The sequence below is a fragment of the Camelus ferus genome, chromosome 28 (assembly GCF_009834535.1).
Source record: "Camelus ferus isolate YT-003-E chromosome 28, BCGSAC_Cfer_1.0, whole genome shotgun sequence".
Lineage (NCBI taxonomy): Eukaryota > Metazoa > Chordata > Mammalia > Artiodactyla > Camelidae > Camelus > Camelus ferus.
In genome coordinates this window covers 1955673-1975554 of record NC_045723.1, presented here as the reverse complement: position 1 = coordinate 1975554, position 19882 = coordinate 1955673, and the positions used below count along the sequence as shown (strand labels likewise).

General features: G+C 35.9%; 1 protein-coding gene across 2 annotated transcripts in view; it reads left to right on the top strand.

Annotated features, from left to right (window-relative positions):
* The window catches only part of EIF5B (eukaryotic translation initiation factor 5B), a 65806-nt gene that overhangs the window by 41032 nt on the left and 4892 nt on the right, over nt 1–19882 (top strand). For both annotated transcript variants that reach the window (XM_032469742.1, XM_032469741.1), the window contains exons 11-21: nt 7603–7710; nt 8146–8256; nt 9498–9565; nt 10140–10281; nt 15986–16117; nt 16527–16709; nt 16850–17011; nt 18318–18449; nt 19056–19187; nt 19293–19369; nt 19490–19654. In XM_032469742.1, coding sequence (XP_032325633.1) covers nt 7603–7710; nt 8146–8256; nt 9498–9565; nt 10140–10281; nt 15986–16117; nt 16527–16709; nt 16850–17011; nt 18318–18449; nt 19056–19187; nt 19293–19369; nt 19490–19654 — 1412 coding nt within the window. The remainder of the gene's footprint in view (nt 1–7602; nt 7711–8145; nt 8257–9497; nt 9566–10139; nt 10282–15985; nt 16118–16526; nt 16710–16849; nt 17012–18317; nt 18450–19055; nt 19188–19292; nt 19370–19489; nt 19655–19882) is intronic.

The following is a 19882-nucleotide window of genomic DNA, read 5'->3' as shown; positions in this document are numbered from 1 at the left end:
TCCCTTGTGCCAATTTGCAGTCATTCCCCATTTCTAGCCCCAGCCAGCTGCTAATCTATTTTCCCTCTATTTTCCAGAGCTGTCTTCTCTGCAAATCTCATTTAAACGCAATCATATGGCACGTGATCTCTTGTGTCTAGCTTATTTTACTTAAGCGTGGTCATCTGTGTAGTAGCTCTATCAGTATTTTGTTCCTTTTTACCAATAAGTAATTTTTTTTGTATAAATTACCACATTTTATTATTATTCATTCACCATTTAAAGGAGATTTGAGTTCTTTCCACTTTTTGGCTGTTGTGAGTGGTGCTCTTAGAAACATTTCTCATGTGAGACTTTGCATGGAAATGTGTCTTCATTTCCTTTAGATATATTCCTAGGAGTGAAATTGCTGGATCATGTGGTAAATTTGTGTTGAACTTTTTCAGAAACTACTACACTGGTTTTCAGAGTGGCTGCACAAGTATGGATTCCTACCAGTTGAGGGTTTTACCTTCTCTTCATCCTCACTAATACTTATTATTGCCTGTCTTCTCCATTATAAACATTTTAGGGGATGTGAAGTAATATATCTTATTGTGGTTTTAATTTGCATTTCCATCATGTTGAGCATTTCTTTGTATATTTATTGGCCATTTCTATAATCTTCATTGGTGAAACATCTGTTCAAATTTTTGTCTGTTTTTAATTTTGTAATTTGTCTTTATTATTGAGTTGTAAGAGTTCTTTTCACTTTTTAATAGTTTCTTCTGAAGTGCATACATTTTTAATTTTATAACATCTGGTGTATTAAACTTTTTTTTAGTAGAGCCTGCTTCTGGTGATATACTGAAGAAATCTTTGCCTAATCCAAGGCCATGAGTATTTTGTCCTATATTTTCTTTTTAAAAATTTATACTTTTCATTCCTAGTATCTTTAGTACTGTGATCTAAGATAATTTTTATGTATGATGTAAGGGGCTAAAGTCATTTTTTAAAAAGAATTTTTAACCAGCATCACTGAAAGACTACTCCTCCCCCATTGCCTTGTTATTGTTGACAAATCAAGTGATCTGAAATGTGATGGCTTATTTTTGGACCTTGAGTTCTATTTGTTTCGTCTGTTTATCTGTTCTTAAACCGGTACCGCACTGTGTTGATTACTATAGTTTTACAGTAAGTTTCAAAATTGGGAAATGTAAGTCTTCCAACATTGTTTTTCCTTTCTAACAGTGTTTTGGCTATCCTAGGTTACTTGCTTTTCCATACAAATTTTAGGGTTAGCTTGTCAGTTTCTGCGAAAAGTCTCCTCAGGCTTTGATGAGATTGCATTGAATCTGTAGATCAGTTTTAGCGAGAATTTCCACCTTATTAATATTGAGTCTTCTAACCCATGGAAATAGTCTGTCTCTCCATTTATTTAGATCCTTTAAAATTTCTTCCAGCAATATTTTGTAGTTTTCAGTGTACAAGATTTGTAATTCTTTTGTTAAATTTATTGCTAAGTATATTTATTGTTTTTGATGCGGTAGTGAATGGGGTCACTTTATTTAATCTTCCATTGTTAGTATGAAGAAATGCAGTTGGTTTTTATAGATTGATCTTGTATCCTGCAACTGTAGTGAAATTTTTTTGTTCCAGTAATTTTTCATGGATTGCTTAGAATTTTCTGTAATCAGTGTCATGTCATCTATCAAAGACAATTTAATTCTTCTTTTCCAATCTCATTACTGCTTATTTCTTTTTCTTTTTTTTTTTTTTTTTGCATGATTTCCCTGGCTAGAACAATACATTGTTGAATAGAACTGGTAAGAACAGGCATACACGCTTTGTTCCCAATATTTGGGGGAAAACATTCAGATTTTCACCATTAACTATGATGTTAGCAGTGGGTTTGTTTTTTTGGGTTTGTTTGTTTTACAGATGACCGTTTATCAATGTGAGGAAGTTCCCTTTTCCTAGTTTGTTGAGAATTTCTGTTGATGAGTGGGTGTGGATACTTTTTGTTTATCTATTGAGATGGGCTCCCCCCCATTTTTGTATTAATGTTTGAGGTATTAATTGATACTCAACCAACCGTTCATTCTTGGAATAAATCCTACTTGACTATGGTATATAATCCTCTTTCTATGTTACTGGATTTCATTTGTAATGTTTTGTTGAGGACTTTGTGACCTATACCCATGAAGTATATTGATCAGTAGCTTTGTTATGATGTGTTTCACTGGCTTTGGTGTCAGATTAATATTAGCCTCCTAGGATTATCTGAGAAGTGCTCTGTTTTCTGTAAGAGTTTGTGAAGGATTATATTATTTCCTATTTTAAATGTCAGAATTTACTAATAAGGCTTTTTTTATGGCAGGATTTTAAAATTACTAATTCAGTTTCTTGTTTTGTTACTTATTTATATTTCCTTTTTCCTCTTGAGTCTTCTCAGTCATTGTTGTCTTTCTAATAATTACTGTGAAAATTGATTTTTTATTCTGTTCTTTATTATTTTATGTTTAGTTTGAGTTTAGTTTCCTCTTTTTTTTTGCTAATTTCTTAAGTTGACAGCTTAGCTTATTGATTTGAGACCTTTCCTCTTTTCTTCATATCATACAGGCATTTACAGTTACAGATTTTCCTCCAAGTATGCTTAGCTGCATCCCATGAATTTTTTTTTTTGATTTTCATTCTGCTCAAAACATTTTCTAATTTTCCTTTTACTATTCTTCTTTGACCTGTGCATTATTTAGAAGTATATTGTTATAATTTATAAATTTTGTGGATTTTCCTTATCTTTCTTCTGTTAATTCTAAATTCTGACCATTGTGGTCAGAGAACATACTTTGTATAGTTCCTGTCATTTTTAAATAATTAAGTTTTTTTTATTCCTCACATTAGACCTCTTCCTGAAAGTGTTTCTTGTGCACTTAGGAAGAATGTGGATTCTGCTGTTGGTGGATTTGGTGTTCAGTTAGGTCAGTTTGGTTAATAGTGTTGTTCAAATTTTCTATACACTTTCTCATTTTGTGTAGCTTTTCTATCCATTATTGAGATTGGGCTATTGAAGTTCCAGAATTTATTGTTGAATTGTATTTCTCCCCTCAGGGTTTTCTATTTTATTTTCATGTATTTGGGAGCTTTGTTAAGTACGTATGTATTTATACTTGTTATATCTTCTTGAGGGTATAGCTGTGTCTCTCTTATCTCTAATAACATTTTTTGTCTGACATTCATATAGCCACGTCATCCCTTATGGTTACCATTTGCATGGTGTCTTTTTCAGTTTATGTCTGTGTTTTTTAATCCAAAGTGTGTCTCTTGTTGACAGTGTGCACTTGAATCTTGCTGTTTTATCCAGTCGTACAATCTGCTTTTAAGAGTTTTTAATTGATTCGCATTTAAAATTATTATGGATGTGGTTGGATTTTCTCTTTTTGCTATTTGTTTTCTACATATTGCATGTCTTTTTTTTTTTAAGTTATTTTCTTCATGGTTGCTCTAGGCATGATAGTTACGTATCTTATCTCCTCATTTATATTATTAGTGACTTAATTCTAGTAAAGTACAGAGATTTTGTTCTAGTATAGATTCATCTCTTTCCTTTATACTATCTATTGTTATATATATTGTTTATGCAGGTTATAAACCCAGTAATGCAGTGGTGTTATTAGTGTCTTATTTGATCTTATATTTTTAAAGGAATTAAGAGAAGAAAGGAGAAAAATATATTTATAGTCTTTGATACTAACCAAAATATTAACATTTCTGGTGTTCGTCATTTCTTCCTATGAATTTGAGTTTCTGCTGGTGTCATTTCTTTGCTGTAATGTAGCTCCAGTCCCTTCCTCGCCGTGCCTTTGTGCTCTTTGTCATATTTGTTACATCTTTATGTGTTACAAGCCCAGCCATACAATTTTAGAATTATTATTTGTAAAGTTATCTTTTAAATCAGCCTTTAAGAGAAGAAAACAGGAAAAGATATGTTTTTACTGCCTTTTATATTTACCTATATAACCATCTTTACCATTGCTCCTTTTTCTTTCCTGTGGCTTTTAGTTACCATCCTGTGGTGTCACTTCCAGCCTGATAAACTTGCTGTAATATTTCTTCTCATGCTAATCTTCTAGCAGTGAATTCTCCGTCTTCTTAAATCTGGGAGTTGTTTGTTTTATCTTTATTTTTTTAAAGATAACATTGCTGTATGTAGAATTCTTGCATAACAGTTTTTTCTCCTGTTTAGTCCTTTGAATATATTATTTCATTGCTTTTGGCCTCCACTGTTTGTGATTCAAATTAAACTTAATCTTATTTGGGTTCCCTTGTACACAGTGAGTGATTTTTCTCTTGCTGTCAAGATTTTCTTTTTGATCTTGGCTTTTAACAGTTTAATTAGAATACTATGTCTTGATGTGGATTTTTTTGTGTTTATCCTACTTGGAGTTTATTGAGTTATTTTAAGATGCGTAGATTAATGTTTTTCATCAAATTTTGAAAGTTTTCTGCCATTATTTCTTCAGATATTTCTGCCTATGTCTCTGTCTTCTCCTCCTGGAACTCCGTTGGTGCACTTGAGAGGTGTCCCACAGCTCTCTTGAGGCTCTGTTCATTTTCCTTCATTCTTTATTTTCATTGTTCAACTTGTATTATTTCTGTTAATCTGTCCTTAAGTACTTTGATTCTTTCTTCTGCCATGTTTAAGCTACTGTTAAGCCCCTTTGGTATATTTTTTAATTTGTTACTGAACTTTTTTAACTCTAGAGTTTGTGTGTTTTTTTAAAAATAATAATTTGTTTCCATTTATTTATGTCCTCTTTTGATGGAGTCATCATCACACTTCATTTCTTTGAACATAGTTCCCTGTTTTGTCTGCTAAGTCCAAAATCTAGGTCCCTCAGAAATAGTTTCTGTTGACCACCTTGAATTCTGTTGGCTCCTACAAATGTGATGGTTTTGGTTGTTTTTGTTTATTTGCCTAGTGAATCACGTGGACTAACTAATTCTGTGGTGTCTTTTGCTTCTGTCTTATGGAACTGTTGATGTCTCGTCTTGGTTTTGTTTGTTAGTTTTTGTTTTTTAAATTCTTGTTTTCATTTTTACGCCTAGCTTCCTAGGGCTTTCCCCTGAGTCAGCTTGTCTCAGTGTCAGCCAAGTGATTTGTCAGTGGCTGTGCTTAAATACCTTGAGGCAGTAAGACTTCTGCTGTTTGCCAGTGGATCTTACAGCTTACTAGTCCACTCTGGGTTTTACTTTATGCATTCACAAGATCTCTTGTTGAGGCAGGAACGAGTTACTCACTAAGGACCTCCTTGGTCCCTTCTGACAGCCTTCCAAGGAACACAGCCTTCTGGACCACCAGAGATACGTAGGATCTTACCAAAGCCTACGTTGGCTGTCTTGTGCTACAGACCTCCTGTTAAATTTCTAACTGATCTCCCGGGTTACCTCTTGCCCCATCAGTATCAAGACCTCAGTCTGGTTGTGATTTTAGTCTTATCTCTTCATTTGCCATTGGGGTCACTCTTGGTTTAACAGTGCCCTGAGGTGTGAGATCCCCTGTCCTTGTCTGATCACTTCTACCCATGGAGTGTGGGAGGAAAAGGAGTGTGATGGAGCCACTCTCCTCTCAAACTCCACAGGCTTCTATTGCTCTTACTGACAGTCAGTAAATATTTAATTTCTTGAATTAAATATTTTTCATTTTGTTGTATACTTTTGGCCAGTTTCTAGAGTCTTTAAGTGGTTGTTTTGGCTGTTTTGTCCAGTTTCATATTTTCTTTTGGGGAGAGGATTTCTTAAGCTCCTCATCCCATTGTTTAAGAAGTCCTGTTTCAACACCTTTAAGAGCTCCATACTGTATTCCGTTTTATAGGAGAAGCCTAATTTAACTTTGGATCAGTCTGCTCGGGCTGCCATAAAATACTATAGACTGGGAGGCTTAAACAACAGAAATTTATTTTCTGACAGTTCTCGAGGCTGGAAGTTGAAGATAAAAGAGCTTGCAGGGTGGTTTTCTGGTGAGAACTTCTTCCTGGCTTGCAGATGGTCACTTTACCCCTGAGTCCTCACGTGGTCTTTCCCTGTAAGTGCTCAGAGAGAAAGATTTTTGATTTCTCTTTCTCTTATAAGGATACCAGCCCTATTGGATTAGGGCTCCACCGCTAGGGCCTCATTTAACTGTTCCATTACCTCCTTAAAATCCCTGTCTCTAAATAAGACCCTGGGAGTTAGGGCTTCATTGTATGAATTTGAAAGAGATACAGTTCAGTCCTTAACAAACTTCATGGTTCTGAAACCTTGCTACATACTATAATTTTCTGACATTCATCCCAGACTTCCTGAGAAAGAATCTCCATTGTGGAGACAGGTCTCTACCTCCACGATTCTGTGCAACCAGGTAAGCAGCTCTGGGGCTTAGGAGACACTCATTAAGAAACCCTCCACTGAAGAAGGTTAAATGGTTACTAGTTTATACTATTATGAATAGTACTCTAGTGAACAAATACTGTTGTACCTGTGCGTCTATGTATACTTGTCTTGCCATTGCTTCAGGGCAGTACGTGGAGGTAGGATTTCTGAGTCAGTGTCTGTGTACTACATTGCCCTCCAGAAAATCCCAACCATCTGCCAAGTGTGGGAGAGAAAGGCAGGTTTCGAGCATCTCAAGTTCTAACTAACTAAGGTCATGATGTTTGCTTCTGAGTCATACATATTGTGAGTCTGTTGTGTAGTACTCTTTGCTAGTAAATACTTATGTTTTTCACTTTTGACATTCCAAAAACTTTTCTTATTACAGTTTCTATAGAAAGATTCAATGTCTAGGGGTAGAAATGAGTGAGTTCTTATAAAAATTGTTTTTAGGTGGAAAATGCTTTTGTAAATGACAATATTTCAGAGTTTTAAATGAAAGTCTTAATCCCATTTGAATGCCAGCTTTAGTCTTTACTTGAAAGGCTGTCATTTTAAGAGGAACTTCTGGCTTAGGTGTTTTGGTTTTTTTTCCCCCCTCTCAGAAAGCTGAAGTATTTAGAAGTAAATGGTACAGAGAAACACACTGTAGTTCAAGGACAAACTTTCTCTTGCTTAGTGGTACTTTAGGAAGGTAGGAAAAGTCATTTGGATGTCTTAGGCTGAGGCTTACAGAAACCCTTTCCTAACTGAAAGGTTTTGTGTCATTTATACACTGGACTAAGTTCTGAAATAAACTGCTTTAAACTTTTTAAACAATTCTTAAGTTCTAATGACATTTTTTGAATGCCAAATATACCTCTTTTACTGTAAACCCCCACTTAAGTTAGAGGCTGTACTGTATAGTAAGTGTGACAAAAAGATCAATTCCTTTTCCGTCCATTATATCCCATTAAATTAACTGTGGGAAAAGTGTTCAGAGTTTGAGCCCAAACTTTACACCAGTCTTATTCATAATTAACAGTGCTGCTCTGAAGTCTGTTCTGAACAGGTGTCTCCTTATCCAAAGGTTGTACAGTTCACGTTGTAAAATACAATTACGTAGTTAAATCAACAGACAGCTTGGATACAGGTTGTGGCATTCTCTTGCAAAGGCAAAATAATTTAAAGGAAAATGATATGGGTTGAGATATATTTAATTTTGTGTTTGTATGTTTTTTTCCCCATTCCTAGAAACGGCGACTTGAACATAGTAAAAACGTAAATATGGAAAAGCTAAGAGCTCCGATTATCTGTGTACTTGGACATGTGGACACAGGGAAGACAAAAATTCTAGATAAAGTAAGAAATTTTGGATGAAGGTTTGAGATTTGCAGATACTAATTACTATATATAAATAGATGAACAACAAATTTATACTGTAAAGCACAGGAAACTATGTTCAGTGTCTTGTAGTAACCTATAATGAAAAAGAGTATGAAAAGGAATATATGTATGTATATGTATGACTGAACTATTATGCTGTACACCAGAAATTGACACATTGTAAATTGACTATACTACAACTAAAATTTTTTTTAAAAAATTAAATTAAAAAAAATTGGATGCATTGATATATAACTTTTTGAATAAGTGAATGATACTTGATAAAAAGCTAATAGAAACCATAGCACACATAGGCAGTTGTGATTACAGTAAATAAGCTGCTGTTGTCTTATTGCTTCTGCTTCTTGCTGCATTGTCAAGTTCTAATCTGAACCTGCTGTCTTATCCCAGCTCCGTCACACACATGTGCAAGATGGTGAAGCAGGTGGTATCACGCAGCAAATTGGTGCCACCAATGTTCCTCTTGAAGCTATTAATGAACAAACTAGGATGATAAAAAATGTAAGTACACTGTATTTCATGTGTTTTCATCTCTAACAAAAATTAAGGCGTGAACTATTTCAAACATAGAAAAAAGAACGGGATAGTGCAGCAGACCCATATGCTTATTACCATTCGTCATTAGCGTGTGCTGTTTTACTTCAGATCCCTTTTTTAAAGCGAGAAAACATTAACTGTTGAGGAGACCTCACATTCCATTTCCTTCCCGCTTATGCCAAGAGCAGCCACTATTCTGAACTTATAATATGCCACTTCCCTCTGTGTTCTAATAACACCTTTACCATAGCTTTATATTTTCCATACCATTATATTCCATACCATATTTACCAGTTGCCAGAACTTGAAATCTGGTATTATTTTAGATTTATTATAGTTAAAAAAATATATAAACACAATTTTTATTAGGCCTGTATTAAGTTTCTCAGGATAACCTTTATATGACAATTAGAATTATATTGTTTGTATTGCAGTGAAGTGGAAATAATTATGAATTTTGATTTAAGACAACCAGAATGCATATTGGAAATGTTTTACATTTGAATCATTCTGATCTAGATCACTAGATAAGATTTTGGAGAATCATTTGAAGATTGACAAAAGTACAGATAAAGTAAAAAAAAGTTTTCTGTGTGTGTGAGAGATTTGTTGGTCAGTGCTACTTTTTGGATTAAAAGAGAATGTTCATATCTGGCCTGTTGTAATATTGTTTCCATTCACTTGTGTACTTTTGTCCAGAAAATCAAGGGTTTATGATATTATTTGAATAAAGGAGGATATAAAATTATGATTCAATACTTTAAGTCGATTTGGGAAATTTTCTTTAAAACATACTTCGGGTTATTTTTCAGAGTTTAGAATTGCTTTAAAATTGGACCAGATAAATTTTCCGGATTCTGAGAACTGCTTCTTGTGTGTCGGTTTTCTATAGCTGATCACCCTCAGGTGATGGCTCTGCCATTTGTCACTGACTAATAATCTCAAATTTAGACTACATCGTAGTTATATGACTTTCACAAAGGGAATATTTTCTCATTTCAGTTTTTTCCTGCAAAACTCCTTTTGACATTAATGACAATATTAACTATTGTGCTTTGCTGGTTGACTCACTGACTGTTTTAAAACTGTTCATTTGGAAAAGGAAGTGGTGATATTTGGGAGTTTTCAGAGCAGAATACAACTGTTTTGCAAAGAAGCTTTTGTTTTGGCTTTGCTGAGCTCTCGCTTCTCCCCGCCTTTTCTAGTTTGATAGAGAGAACGTGCGGATTCCAGGGATGCTGATTATTGACACTCCTGGGCATGAGTCTTTCAGGTGAGAGTGACTTGCATCTTCTGTCAGCATGCAGACTGCTAGAAACCACGCAGGCCAAAACGTTCAGTGACTCAGGTGTCCTAACCAGTCACAAGTCTTTGAGCACTGTTTTGAGATCTGTGGTCCGCAAACTACCAGTCCTCATCTGTGCCTTGCTAATTCAGTAGTATTTTATTTAGGTACTTGCTTTTTAATAGAAGTCTTTTCCACTCTGAAAGGGCAAATCCTAATACATACCTGGTCTATCTCCTATGAAACCCATTACACGTGGAATTTTATCCTGTTGCCTCTTGGCCATGTTCCTTAGCGCAAAAAACTTGGTCAGTAAAATTGACAGAAATAATGGAATAACTTCTGGAACTAAGTCATTTCAACTGCTGTCAGTTCACTGTCAGATAAGCATTTTGGCAAGTTAAGGGCTAATGCATGTACTTTTAATGCATGTACTAACATTTAATGCATGTACTTCATTTTGTTCTTTTTGTTTAGGTTTTACAAAGAAATTAAGTTTCTTTATGTGAAAGTGTAAATTTCAAGATTTCTGTTAATGCATCTTTTCCCTCTTTTCCAATAGTAATCTGAGAAACAGAGGAAGCTCTCTTTGTGATATTGCCATTTTAGTTGTTGATATCATGCATGGTTTGGAGCCCCAGACAATTGAATCTATCAACCTTCTCAAATCTAAAAAATGTCCCTTTATCGTTGCACTCAATAAGGTAAGCTCTCCTTATGAAAAAGTAAATCCTGAAAATATACTTCTTAATTTTTTGTGGTTAAAAAAATATAACTTTCATTTAAGAAAATGCACTCCTGCTAAATGTACAGTTCAGTGTATGTTGACCAATTTAAATGCACACATAACCACCACCATCTAGAATATAGACGTACCTCCATATTCCCAGAATGTTCCCTTATGTTGTTTTGCAGTCAGTGTGCCCCTCTGCAACCCCAGACACACACTGGCCTCTTTTGTCACTAGTTTTGCCTATTTTATAATTTCATATTAATGGAATTATATAGTGTATAATCTTTTGAGTCTGGCATTTTTCACTATTCACATAATTACAGATTTATCCATGTTGTTGTGTACCTCACAGATTGTTCCTTTTTAGCTGAGTAATTTATTATCTGGATAATACCACACTTCATCCATTTTAACTGTTGAAGGACTTTTGGATTGATTTCAATTTTAGGTTATTAATGAAGCAGCTGTGACCATTTCTACACAAATCTTTGTGTACACATTTGTTTTCCATTACTTTTAGTAAATAGGAATAAAATTGCTGGATAATATGGTAGTTTTATGTTCAACTCTGAGAACATGATACACTTTTCCAAAGAGGTTGTACCATTTTACATTTTTAAATAGGCAATTTGTAAGAGTTCCAGTTTATGTATATTCTTGCCAGCACTTAATCCTACCTATAGCCATTCTGATAAATGTGTAGTGCCAAATTATTGTTTAATTTGCATTTCCATGATGTCTAATAGCATCAAACATCTTTTCGTGTGCTCATTTGCTGCCATCTCGGTGTCTCTATGAAGTATCTGTTCAAAATCCATTGCTCATTTTTTATTAGATTGTTGTCTTGCTGAGTTTAGGAGTTCTTTGTATATTGTTGATATAAATCCTTTGTCAGTTGTGTGTATTGCAGATACATTCTTGTAGTCAAGGACTGTTTTTTTTCTCTTAATAATCTGTTTTGAAGAGCAGAAATTTCTAATTTTGATGAAATCAATTAATGAGAATTTTTTGAATAATTTCTTTCTTCTGTGTAAGTAATCTTTTCCCACTCCAAGTTAATGAAACCTTTCTCCGATGTTTATAGATATTTAACATTTAGATCTGTGATGTTTTTAAGGTAACTTTTGTGTTTTAAGTTAAGTGGTGTAAAGCAGCATCAAGGTTCACTTTTTTCCAAATGAAGATCCACTTCAAAACCCTTCGTTGGAAAGATTATACTTTCCCCTTTGAATTACTTTGGAATCCTTGTTGAAGATTAATTGACCGAGTATATTTGTGTTTGTTCTTAGTATTTATCTTCTCTTGCATTGACCTAGATGTCCACCCTTATGCCGCTGCTACCCTGTTGTAATTATTCCAGTTTCATAGTGATGTCTTGAAAGTCAGAGGTGGTTAATTTCTTCAACGTTTTATTTCTTAAAATTGTTTTGGTGATTTCAGGGTCCTTGAATTTCATATAAAGTTTAGAACCAGCTTTTTGGTTTCTGCAAAAAGCCTTCCAGGATTTTGATTGGGATTGTATTTAATCTGTAGATAAATTCTTGGAGAATGTACATTTTAACAAAACTGAGTCTTCTGACTGGTGAACATGGTGTCTGTCTCTGCATTTGCTTAAGTCTTCTTTACTTTCTCTCGATGATATGTTACAGTTTCATTGTCCATGTTTTGGTCATATTCCTAGGATTTCCTGATTTTAATGTTATTGTAAATGGTAGTTTAAAATTTTGGATTTCTAATTGTTTCTCAGTTTTATATAAAAATACAGTTGATTTTTATATATTGACTTTTTAATCTTGTGACCTTGTTAAATTCACTGACTAGGCCTAGTAGCTTCTTTTGTAGCTCATGTGGGATTTTCTATATACATGGTTATGTTATCGGCAAATAAAAACTGGTGTACTTTTTTCCTTATTTCTATCCTCCGTAAACTTTTTCTTCCTTACTGCACTAACAAGACCTTCTAAAACAACGCTGAATAGAAGTGATGACACACATCCTTGCTTTCTTCTCCATCTTAGGGGAGGAGTGCTCTTTCTCCATCAAGTACGATGTCGACTGTGAGTTTTCTGTAAATGCGCTTTATTAAATGAAGAAGTTCCTTTATATTCCTTGGTTGCTTAGAGTGTTTTTGTTTAAGTCTTGAATGGTTGTTGATTTTTGTCAGATGCTTATTCTGTATCTCTTGATATGTTCCCATGGCTTTTCTCCTTTAATCTGTAACAGTGTGAATTACTGTTCATGGCGAGGAGCTTTACACACTTCTTATTATTAAAACTTTATTATTTTTAGAGCACTTGAAGGTTCACAACATAAGTGAGGGGAAGGTGCAATTTCTGTGTCCCCGTCTTCACACGATCCCCACCTCCCCCATTATCAACATCCTTTACTAAAGTGGGACATTTGTTAGAATTGATGAACCGCCATTAACACATCATCAGCACCCGACGCTCATAGTTTACAGCAGAGTTCACTCTTGATGTTTTATACACTGTGGGCTTGGACAAATACGTAACAACAAGTATCTCTCATCATGGTTTCATACCGAGTATTTTCACTGCCTTTAAAGTCCTCTGTGCTCTGTCTGTTCATCCTCCCACGTCCCAGCCCACGTCCCACCCCGTGGCAGCCACCAATCTTTTTACTGTCTCTATCATTTTCCCTTTTCCAGAATCATATATATTTGGAATCCTATGGTACGTGACCTTTTCAGATTGGCTTCTTTCACTTAGTAATATGCATTAAAGTTTCTTCGATGTCTTTTTCTGGCTTGATTGCTCATTTCTTTTAGCACTAAATGATATTCCATTGTCTAGATGTACCACAGTTTATCCATTCACACACTGAAGGACATCTTAGTTGTTTCCAAGTTTTGACAATTACGAATAAAGCTGCTGTAAACACTTGTGTGAAGGTTTTTGTATGGACGTAAGATTTTTAACCCCTGGGTAAATACCAAGGAGCATGATGGCTGGGTAAGAGTGTTTTATAAGAAATTAGCAAACTGTCTTCCAAAGTGGCTGTATCATCTTGTATTTCCACCAGCAGCAAATGAGAGTTCCTGTTGCTGCTCATCCTCACCAGCATTTGGTTTTGTGTTTTGGAATTTGGCTGTTCTGATAGGTGTGTAGTAGTATCTTGTTTTAATTTGTATTTCCATGTGACATAAGACTTGGAACATCTTTTCACATACTTGGGGGTGAGGGGTGTAGATCAGTGGTAGAGTGCATGCTTGGCATGCACGAGGTCCTGGATCATCCCTCATGCCTCCATTAAGGAGGGGAAAACTCCTTCAGACTTTTCATGTACTTATTTGCCATCTGTGTATCTTCTTTGGTGAGGTATTTGTTAAGCTCTTTGGCCCATTTTTTAATTAGATTCTGTTTACTTACTGTTGAGTTTTAAGAGTTCTTTGTATATTTTGGATACCATTCCTTTATCAGATGTGTTTTTTGCAGACCTTTTCTCCTGGTCTGTGGCTTGTCATTTCACTCTCTGTAACAGCAGAAGTTATTCATTTTAACTCAGTCCAGCTTATTGGTTCTTTCTTTAATGGATCATGCCATTGGCATTGTGTCTAAACAGTCATCACCATAACCAAGGTCATCTGGGTTTTCTCCTGTTACCTTCTAGGTTGTTTGAGAGTTTTGTGTTGTACAGCTGAGTGATCCATTCTGAGTTAATTCCTCTGAAGGGTGTAAGGTCTGTGTCTCAATTCAGTGTTTTGCACGTGGACGTCCAGTTGTTCCAGTACCATTTGTTCTTTACTGTTGATTTTTTAAATGTTAAACTAACCTTGCATTACTTGACTAACCCTACTTCGTCATGATATTATTATATTTTTCATATATTGCTGGATTTGATTTGCTAATTTTTTGTTGGAAGATTTTTGTGTTTGCATTCATGAGTGATTCTGGTATGTAGTTTTCTTGTATCTTTTGTCTGGTTTTGATATCAGTAATGGCCTCGTAAGATTAGTTGAGAAGTATTTCCTCTGTTTTCTGAGTTTGTAGAAATGATGTTATTTCTTTAAGTGTTTGATAGGCTTCACTAGTAAAGCCACATTAGCTTGGAATTTCTTAAGTAATTTTAGATTATTTAGGTTTTTGACTTTTGTCAGTAGAGAAATTTGTGTCTTTCAAAGAAAAGTTGTTGGTTTTATTGATATTTTCTATTATTTGTCTATTTTGTATGTCATTGATTTCAATGTTAATTTTTATCATTTCTTTCTTTCTAAATGTGTTTTCATTTGTTCTTTTTCCAGTTTCTTAAAATGGAAACTTAGATCGTTGATTTCAGACCTTTTTTCTAATATAAGCATTTGAAGGTACGCTTAGCACTATTGAATGAGCACTGCTTAGACTTGCATTTTTATTACCATTTAGATGAGAATGTTTTCTGAGTATTTTTACTCGATATAAAATCTTCAGGTTTAAAAAATGTTTTTTTCCTTCATCATCTTTGCTTTCTGGCTTTTCTCTCTGGTCATTCTTTTTCCTTGTGTATAATGTGTTTTTATTTTCCTTTGCATTTAAAACCTCCTTTTCTTTCTAAGATTTTGTCAATTAAATTATATAATAGTTTTTTTTTATGTTTATTCTGCTTGAGTTTGATTTTCTTAGAAAGTTCTTGATCATTACTTGTTCAGATACCTTTCTGCTCTCTTTTCTTACTCTTTTCTTCTATAAGTGTTTTTGATAGAATTCTAGGACTTTTCTAGAACTTGAGTTAGATCTGTGAATATTGTCCCCTAATGACTGACCTTTTTTCTTTCCTCTTTCTTTCTTTCTCTGTATGCTTCAGTTGGGGTAGTTTTTATTTGCTTTATCTTCTAGGTCACTAATCTTTTGCAGTATGTAATTTGCTTCAGCTCATCGAGTGACCTTTTTTAAATTTCAGAGTATATATATATTTTTTAGTTCTACAGGTACATTTTTTCCTTTAAAGTCATTGAGTGTATTTATAATAACTTTTAAGGCCATGGTATGCTAATTATACATCTTTGTCACTCTGGGCCGGTTTCTACTTGCTGATTTTCCTTCCCAGCAGCATTCAGATTGGTCTACTTTATATTGTCACCCTAGACTGAGCCAACAGATTATGCCTTTTTGTTTTTACTGTTAAATGAATATATAGAGAAAAATTATTTATCGCCCTTTTGAGAAGTGAGAGGAAATATATTATTTGATTAGCTAAACCAATTAAACCCTGATTTGAGCAGTAAAGCAATAAATATGGGCTAGTCTCTGAAGATAGGAAATAGTTATTTTTCATTTTCTTTTATTTTCATATGTAATTTTCCTGGTGGTGGTTCTTGACTGTAATTAATCTTTTTTTCTGCCCACCACTTAACAAAACCATTTTGGAATTCCAACGTATGTTTCTGTTCTTAGGATAATTGCAGGCTTTCATCGTTTGCAAAGAAGCAGCAGCCCCCTATGAGCTGGTTGGGGCTGCTGGGCAGCGTGGAACTTCAGCGGTTTCTGGCTTCGGGGGGGATGCAGTTAAGCATGCGCAGGCTGTAGAGGACTTTGGGTACAAGGAAGTAGCTGAGTAACACACACTCTTTCAGATACATAATATACCTTAGGAATTTTCTGGAGCTTTTAAATGAACCTTAATTAAATTCCTGACTCTGAATGCTTTAGAGATGTTTCTTATGAAGAAAACTTCTCCAGATTGATAGGTTGTATGATTGGAAAAAGAGCCCCGACTCTGATGTGGCTGCTACTTTGAAGAAGCAGAAGAAGAACACAAAAGATGAATTTGAGGAGCGAGCAAAGGCTATTATTGTGGAGTTTGCACAGCAGGTAAGAAGGCTTCCCCTTCTTTATCAAGAGACCATTTCACAGAATTTTTTTTTCCATTTTCTTTATAATTAAGCCAGCATTTTCATTAAATACTGGTCCTGTTCCCCTGTTAATGACAATGGGCATTTTTTCCCTTCTCCTTTTTCTTTTTTAAGTCAGAAAGCTGATGTTTCAGAGACCTCTTTGTGTTCTGAATTTTTAAATTTTAAAAACCAAGTTGACCTGGAAAGAAACTGCGTTTCTGTGATGTAACTAGTCTCTGTGGGGCGTGCAGGGCCTTTCACTGAGTGTTTAAGCGCGGGGATTGAGAACGGAGAGCCGGCGCTCATCCAGCTTCTCGCCAGTCACTCTGGGTGCCTCCTTCCACGCCTGGGCCTTTCGGAATGACTTTGCTTTTTTGTGTCTCTAGGGGCTGAACGCAGCTTTGTTTTATGAGAATAAAGACCCCCGCACTTTTGTGTCCTTGGTACCTACCTCTGCTCACACTGGGGATGGCATGGGAAGTCTGATCTACCTTCTTGTCGAGTTAACACAGACCATGTTGAGCAAGAGACTGGCACAGTGTGAGGAGCTGAGAGCCCAGGTGATGGAGGTAATGGTCAGCTTTTCAGTTTATTGTCCCCTCTCTACCTTTCAAACAGGGTTCTTGGGGGGGATGTTGACTACTTTAGGACTAATCAGCATGGTGCATTGAAGCATACATTTCACCCCCTTTGCAATAATGTCTCTTAGGTAAAGGCTCTCCCAGGAATGGGCACTACTATAGATGTAATATTGATCAATGGACGTTTGAAAGAAGGAGATACAATTATTGTTCCTGGAGTAGAAGGGCCCATTGTAACTCAGATCCGAGGCCTCCTGTTACCTCCTCCTATGAAGGAATTACGAGTGAAGGTAGGTCAAGGTGGTGAGTGTTGGCGCGTGGGCCCTTGTACAGTGTGTAAAAGTTCTGCTGATGTCACTTCCTCTCTGTGAGAGTCACCTGTCTTAATACACAACACATCCCCTTCACTCGTTGTACCTTAGGTGTTCTCATACAGCAAGGACCTTCCATCAGACGTAAAAATCAAAATGCATTGTTTTGGTTCTACATTGCTAACTAGTTTTTCATTAACATTTTTTATTTTAAAATAAAGGTACAAAAAGTACACAGAATATAGATGAAAAGTTTAACAAATTTTTAGGAGGCAAAGGACTAGACCAAGAATCAGAACGCTGTAGACATCCCTGAAGCAGCTATGTGCCGCCATCTGAGTTCCCTCCCCTCCCTGTAAAAGTTAACCGTGCTTCCATTTTTAGCATAGTGGCTTGCCCTTTTTTTTTTTTTTAAATACTTCAGAGTACACCCCTAAAAAATGTGTATAGACTTTACATAAATGGAGTCATTTCAGTGTGTTCCTTTGTATCCAGCTTCTAATTATTTTCAGATTTATCCGTGTTGCATTTAGCTGTAGGTAGTTCATTTTTGTCTTGTGTAGTACTCCATGGCATGACGATGTCCTGGTGTATTTATCTGTTGTCCTTTTGATGGAAGAGTGTGGGCATCTCCATTTTCTCCAGTTGTCTTTCCTCCTGGTGCGGTTGTGCCAGTCTCTGAAGGGTACGTGCCTAGGAGTGACCTGCGGTGGCACCACTTAGCTTAGCTCCAGTTTTCTAGGTGACGCCACCATGTTGTCCCTAGTGAGTGTAACAGGTGATGCCTTCCAGCTGCGTTATTTTAGAGTTTTCATTATTTCACATCTTCGTCAACTTTTTTGATGCTATCAGATTTTTAAAACCTTTCCATTCTGGTGGGTGTGTATCTCATTGCTAGCTGAAATACAGTTGATCATTGTATGTTTCTTAGCCATTTAAATTTTCTCCTTTGTGAAATGACCCTTGGTCTCCGGCATTGTTTCTCTTCACTATAGATTTATAGGAGTTGCTTATAGAGTCCAGATACTGGTCTGTTCCTGGTTTGTACGTATTGCAGCATCTTCTGCTCTGTGGCTTGTCTTTTTACTCATTCTGTGGTGTCTTGAGGAACAGACGTACTTAACTTTAACGGTGAATTTGTCAGTCTTTCATTTTGTGTTCATTGCTTTTTGTGTCTAAGAACTCTTTCCCTATCCCAAAGTCATGAAAATAATGTCTGACATCAACTCCTACCACTGAACACTTTTCAGATAAATCTGGTAACAAGTGTTTTTGATCTCTGTAGAACCAATATGAAAAGCATAAAGAGGTGGAAGCAGCTCAGGGGGTGAAGATTCTCGGAAAAGATCTGGAAAAAACACTGGCTGGTTTACCCCTCCTAGTAGCTTATAAAGAAGATGAAATCCCCGTTCTTAAAGTAGGTTATTTTAATTTGTTTCCCTTCTAGGGTATTTTGAGTTGTGCTGTGTGGGCAAATGCAGGAATGATGAATAAAACGGGCATCTTTGTCTTTGTGAAGCCTTGTGTGGTGGCCTCTTAGCAAACAGTTGCTTCTGAATGACTTCAGTTTGAATAATCATGAATTGGCATAAATGATAATTATGTACATTAAAATTCTAAAACAAATTTAAATAAAAAATGAATCAGAAGCTAGAAGTTATTCATGAGTTTTTTTTAGATACTGAGATATGTAGACAGAAAAAACCAAACAAACAAACCCTCACTGGGTTCTAGGAGTCCACTGAAAGCCTGTCTGCTGTTCTCAGGAACAGGAGGCACACGTGAGCCCAGCGGAATGTCGCAAAAGCAAGTGTTGAGCCGTACTTACTGTATTCACTTGCCAAAGAGATACGTGCCACTGTCCCAGCACCTGGCTCATGTGGGGTGCTGGGGTTCTGCCTGGCCCTCCCTAAGCCTCAATTTCATATTTTCAGATGGTCATTTAGTCAAGAAGAGAAGTGCAGTTTAATCCTGGGCTGCTGTGATACATTTATAACCTTGTCAAATGTAATTTCTTTTCAAGGATGAACTGATCCATGAGTTAAAGCAGACACTAAATGCTATCAAATTAGAAGAGAAGGGAGTCTATGTCCAGGCTTCTACCCTGGGGTCTTTGGAAGCTCTACTTGAATTTCTGAAAACATCGGAAGTGCCCGTAAGTAATCAGTTGTACCCAGCTCCACAGGAGTCAGTAGGCAGGGTTTGTGCTGTTCCTGCTCCCTGACGCAGGCAGTTGAACTGGGAAACTCCCTTTTTCCAGTATGCAGGAATTAACATTGGCCCAGTCCATAAAAAAGATGTTATGAAGGCTTCAGTCATGTTGGAACATGATCCTCAGTAAGTAATCTCTCTTCTGCTCCGAAGGCTTTCATATTGCCTACCTGTTTTCTTAGAACTGCCCTTTGTGACGTGGTCTGTATTTCATTGAATGATTTTTGATGTGTTTTAACCTTTCAGGTATGCAGTAATTTTGGCCTTTGATGTGAGAATTGAACGAGATGCACAGGAAATGGCTGATAGTTTAGGAGTTAGAATTTTTAGTGCAGAAATTATTTATCATTTATTTGATGCCTTTACGAAATATAGACAAGACTACAAGAAACAGAAACAAGAAGAATTTAAGTAAGTTGGTGACTTTACCTACTTTGGGTCTTTGGTAATAAGCTGCTTATTGAGGATTACCAAGTACCTGACAGGGGTGAGACAGCAGGAGCGCGGTGTTTGCTCATCTGCAGGAGGGAGGCCACATCCTCAGTGTGCTATGTATAAACCACAGGTTCTACCACCAGGGACATTCCAGCAGTGTCACCAAGTCCCAAGTCCTCTCTGTAGCATTTTTGTTTATTTTTT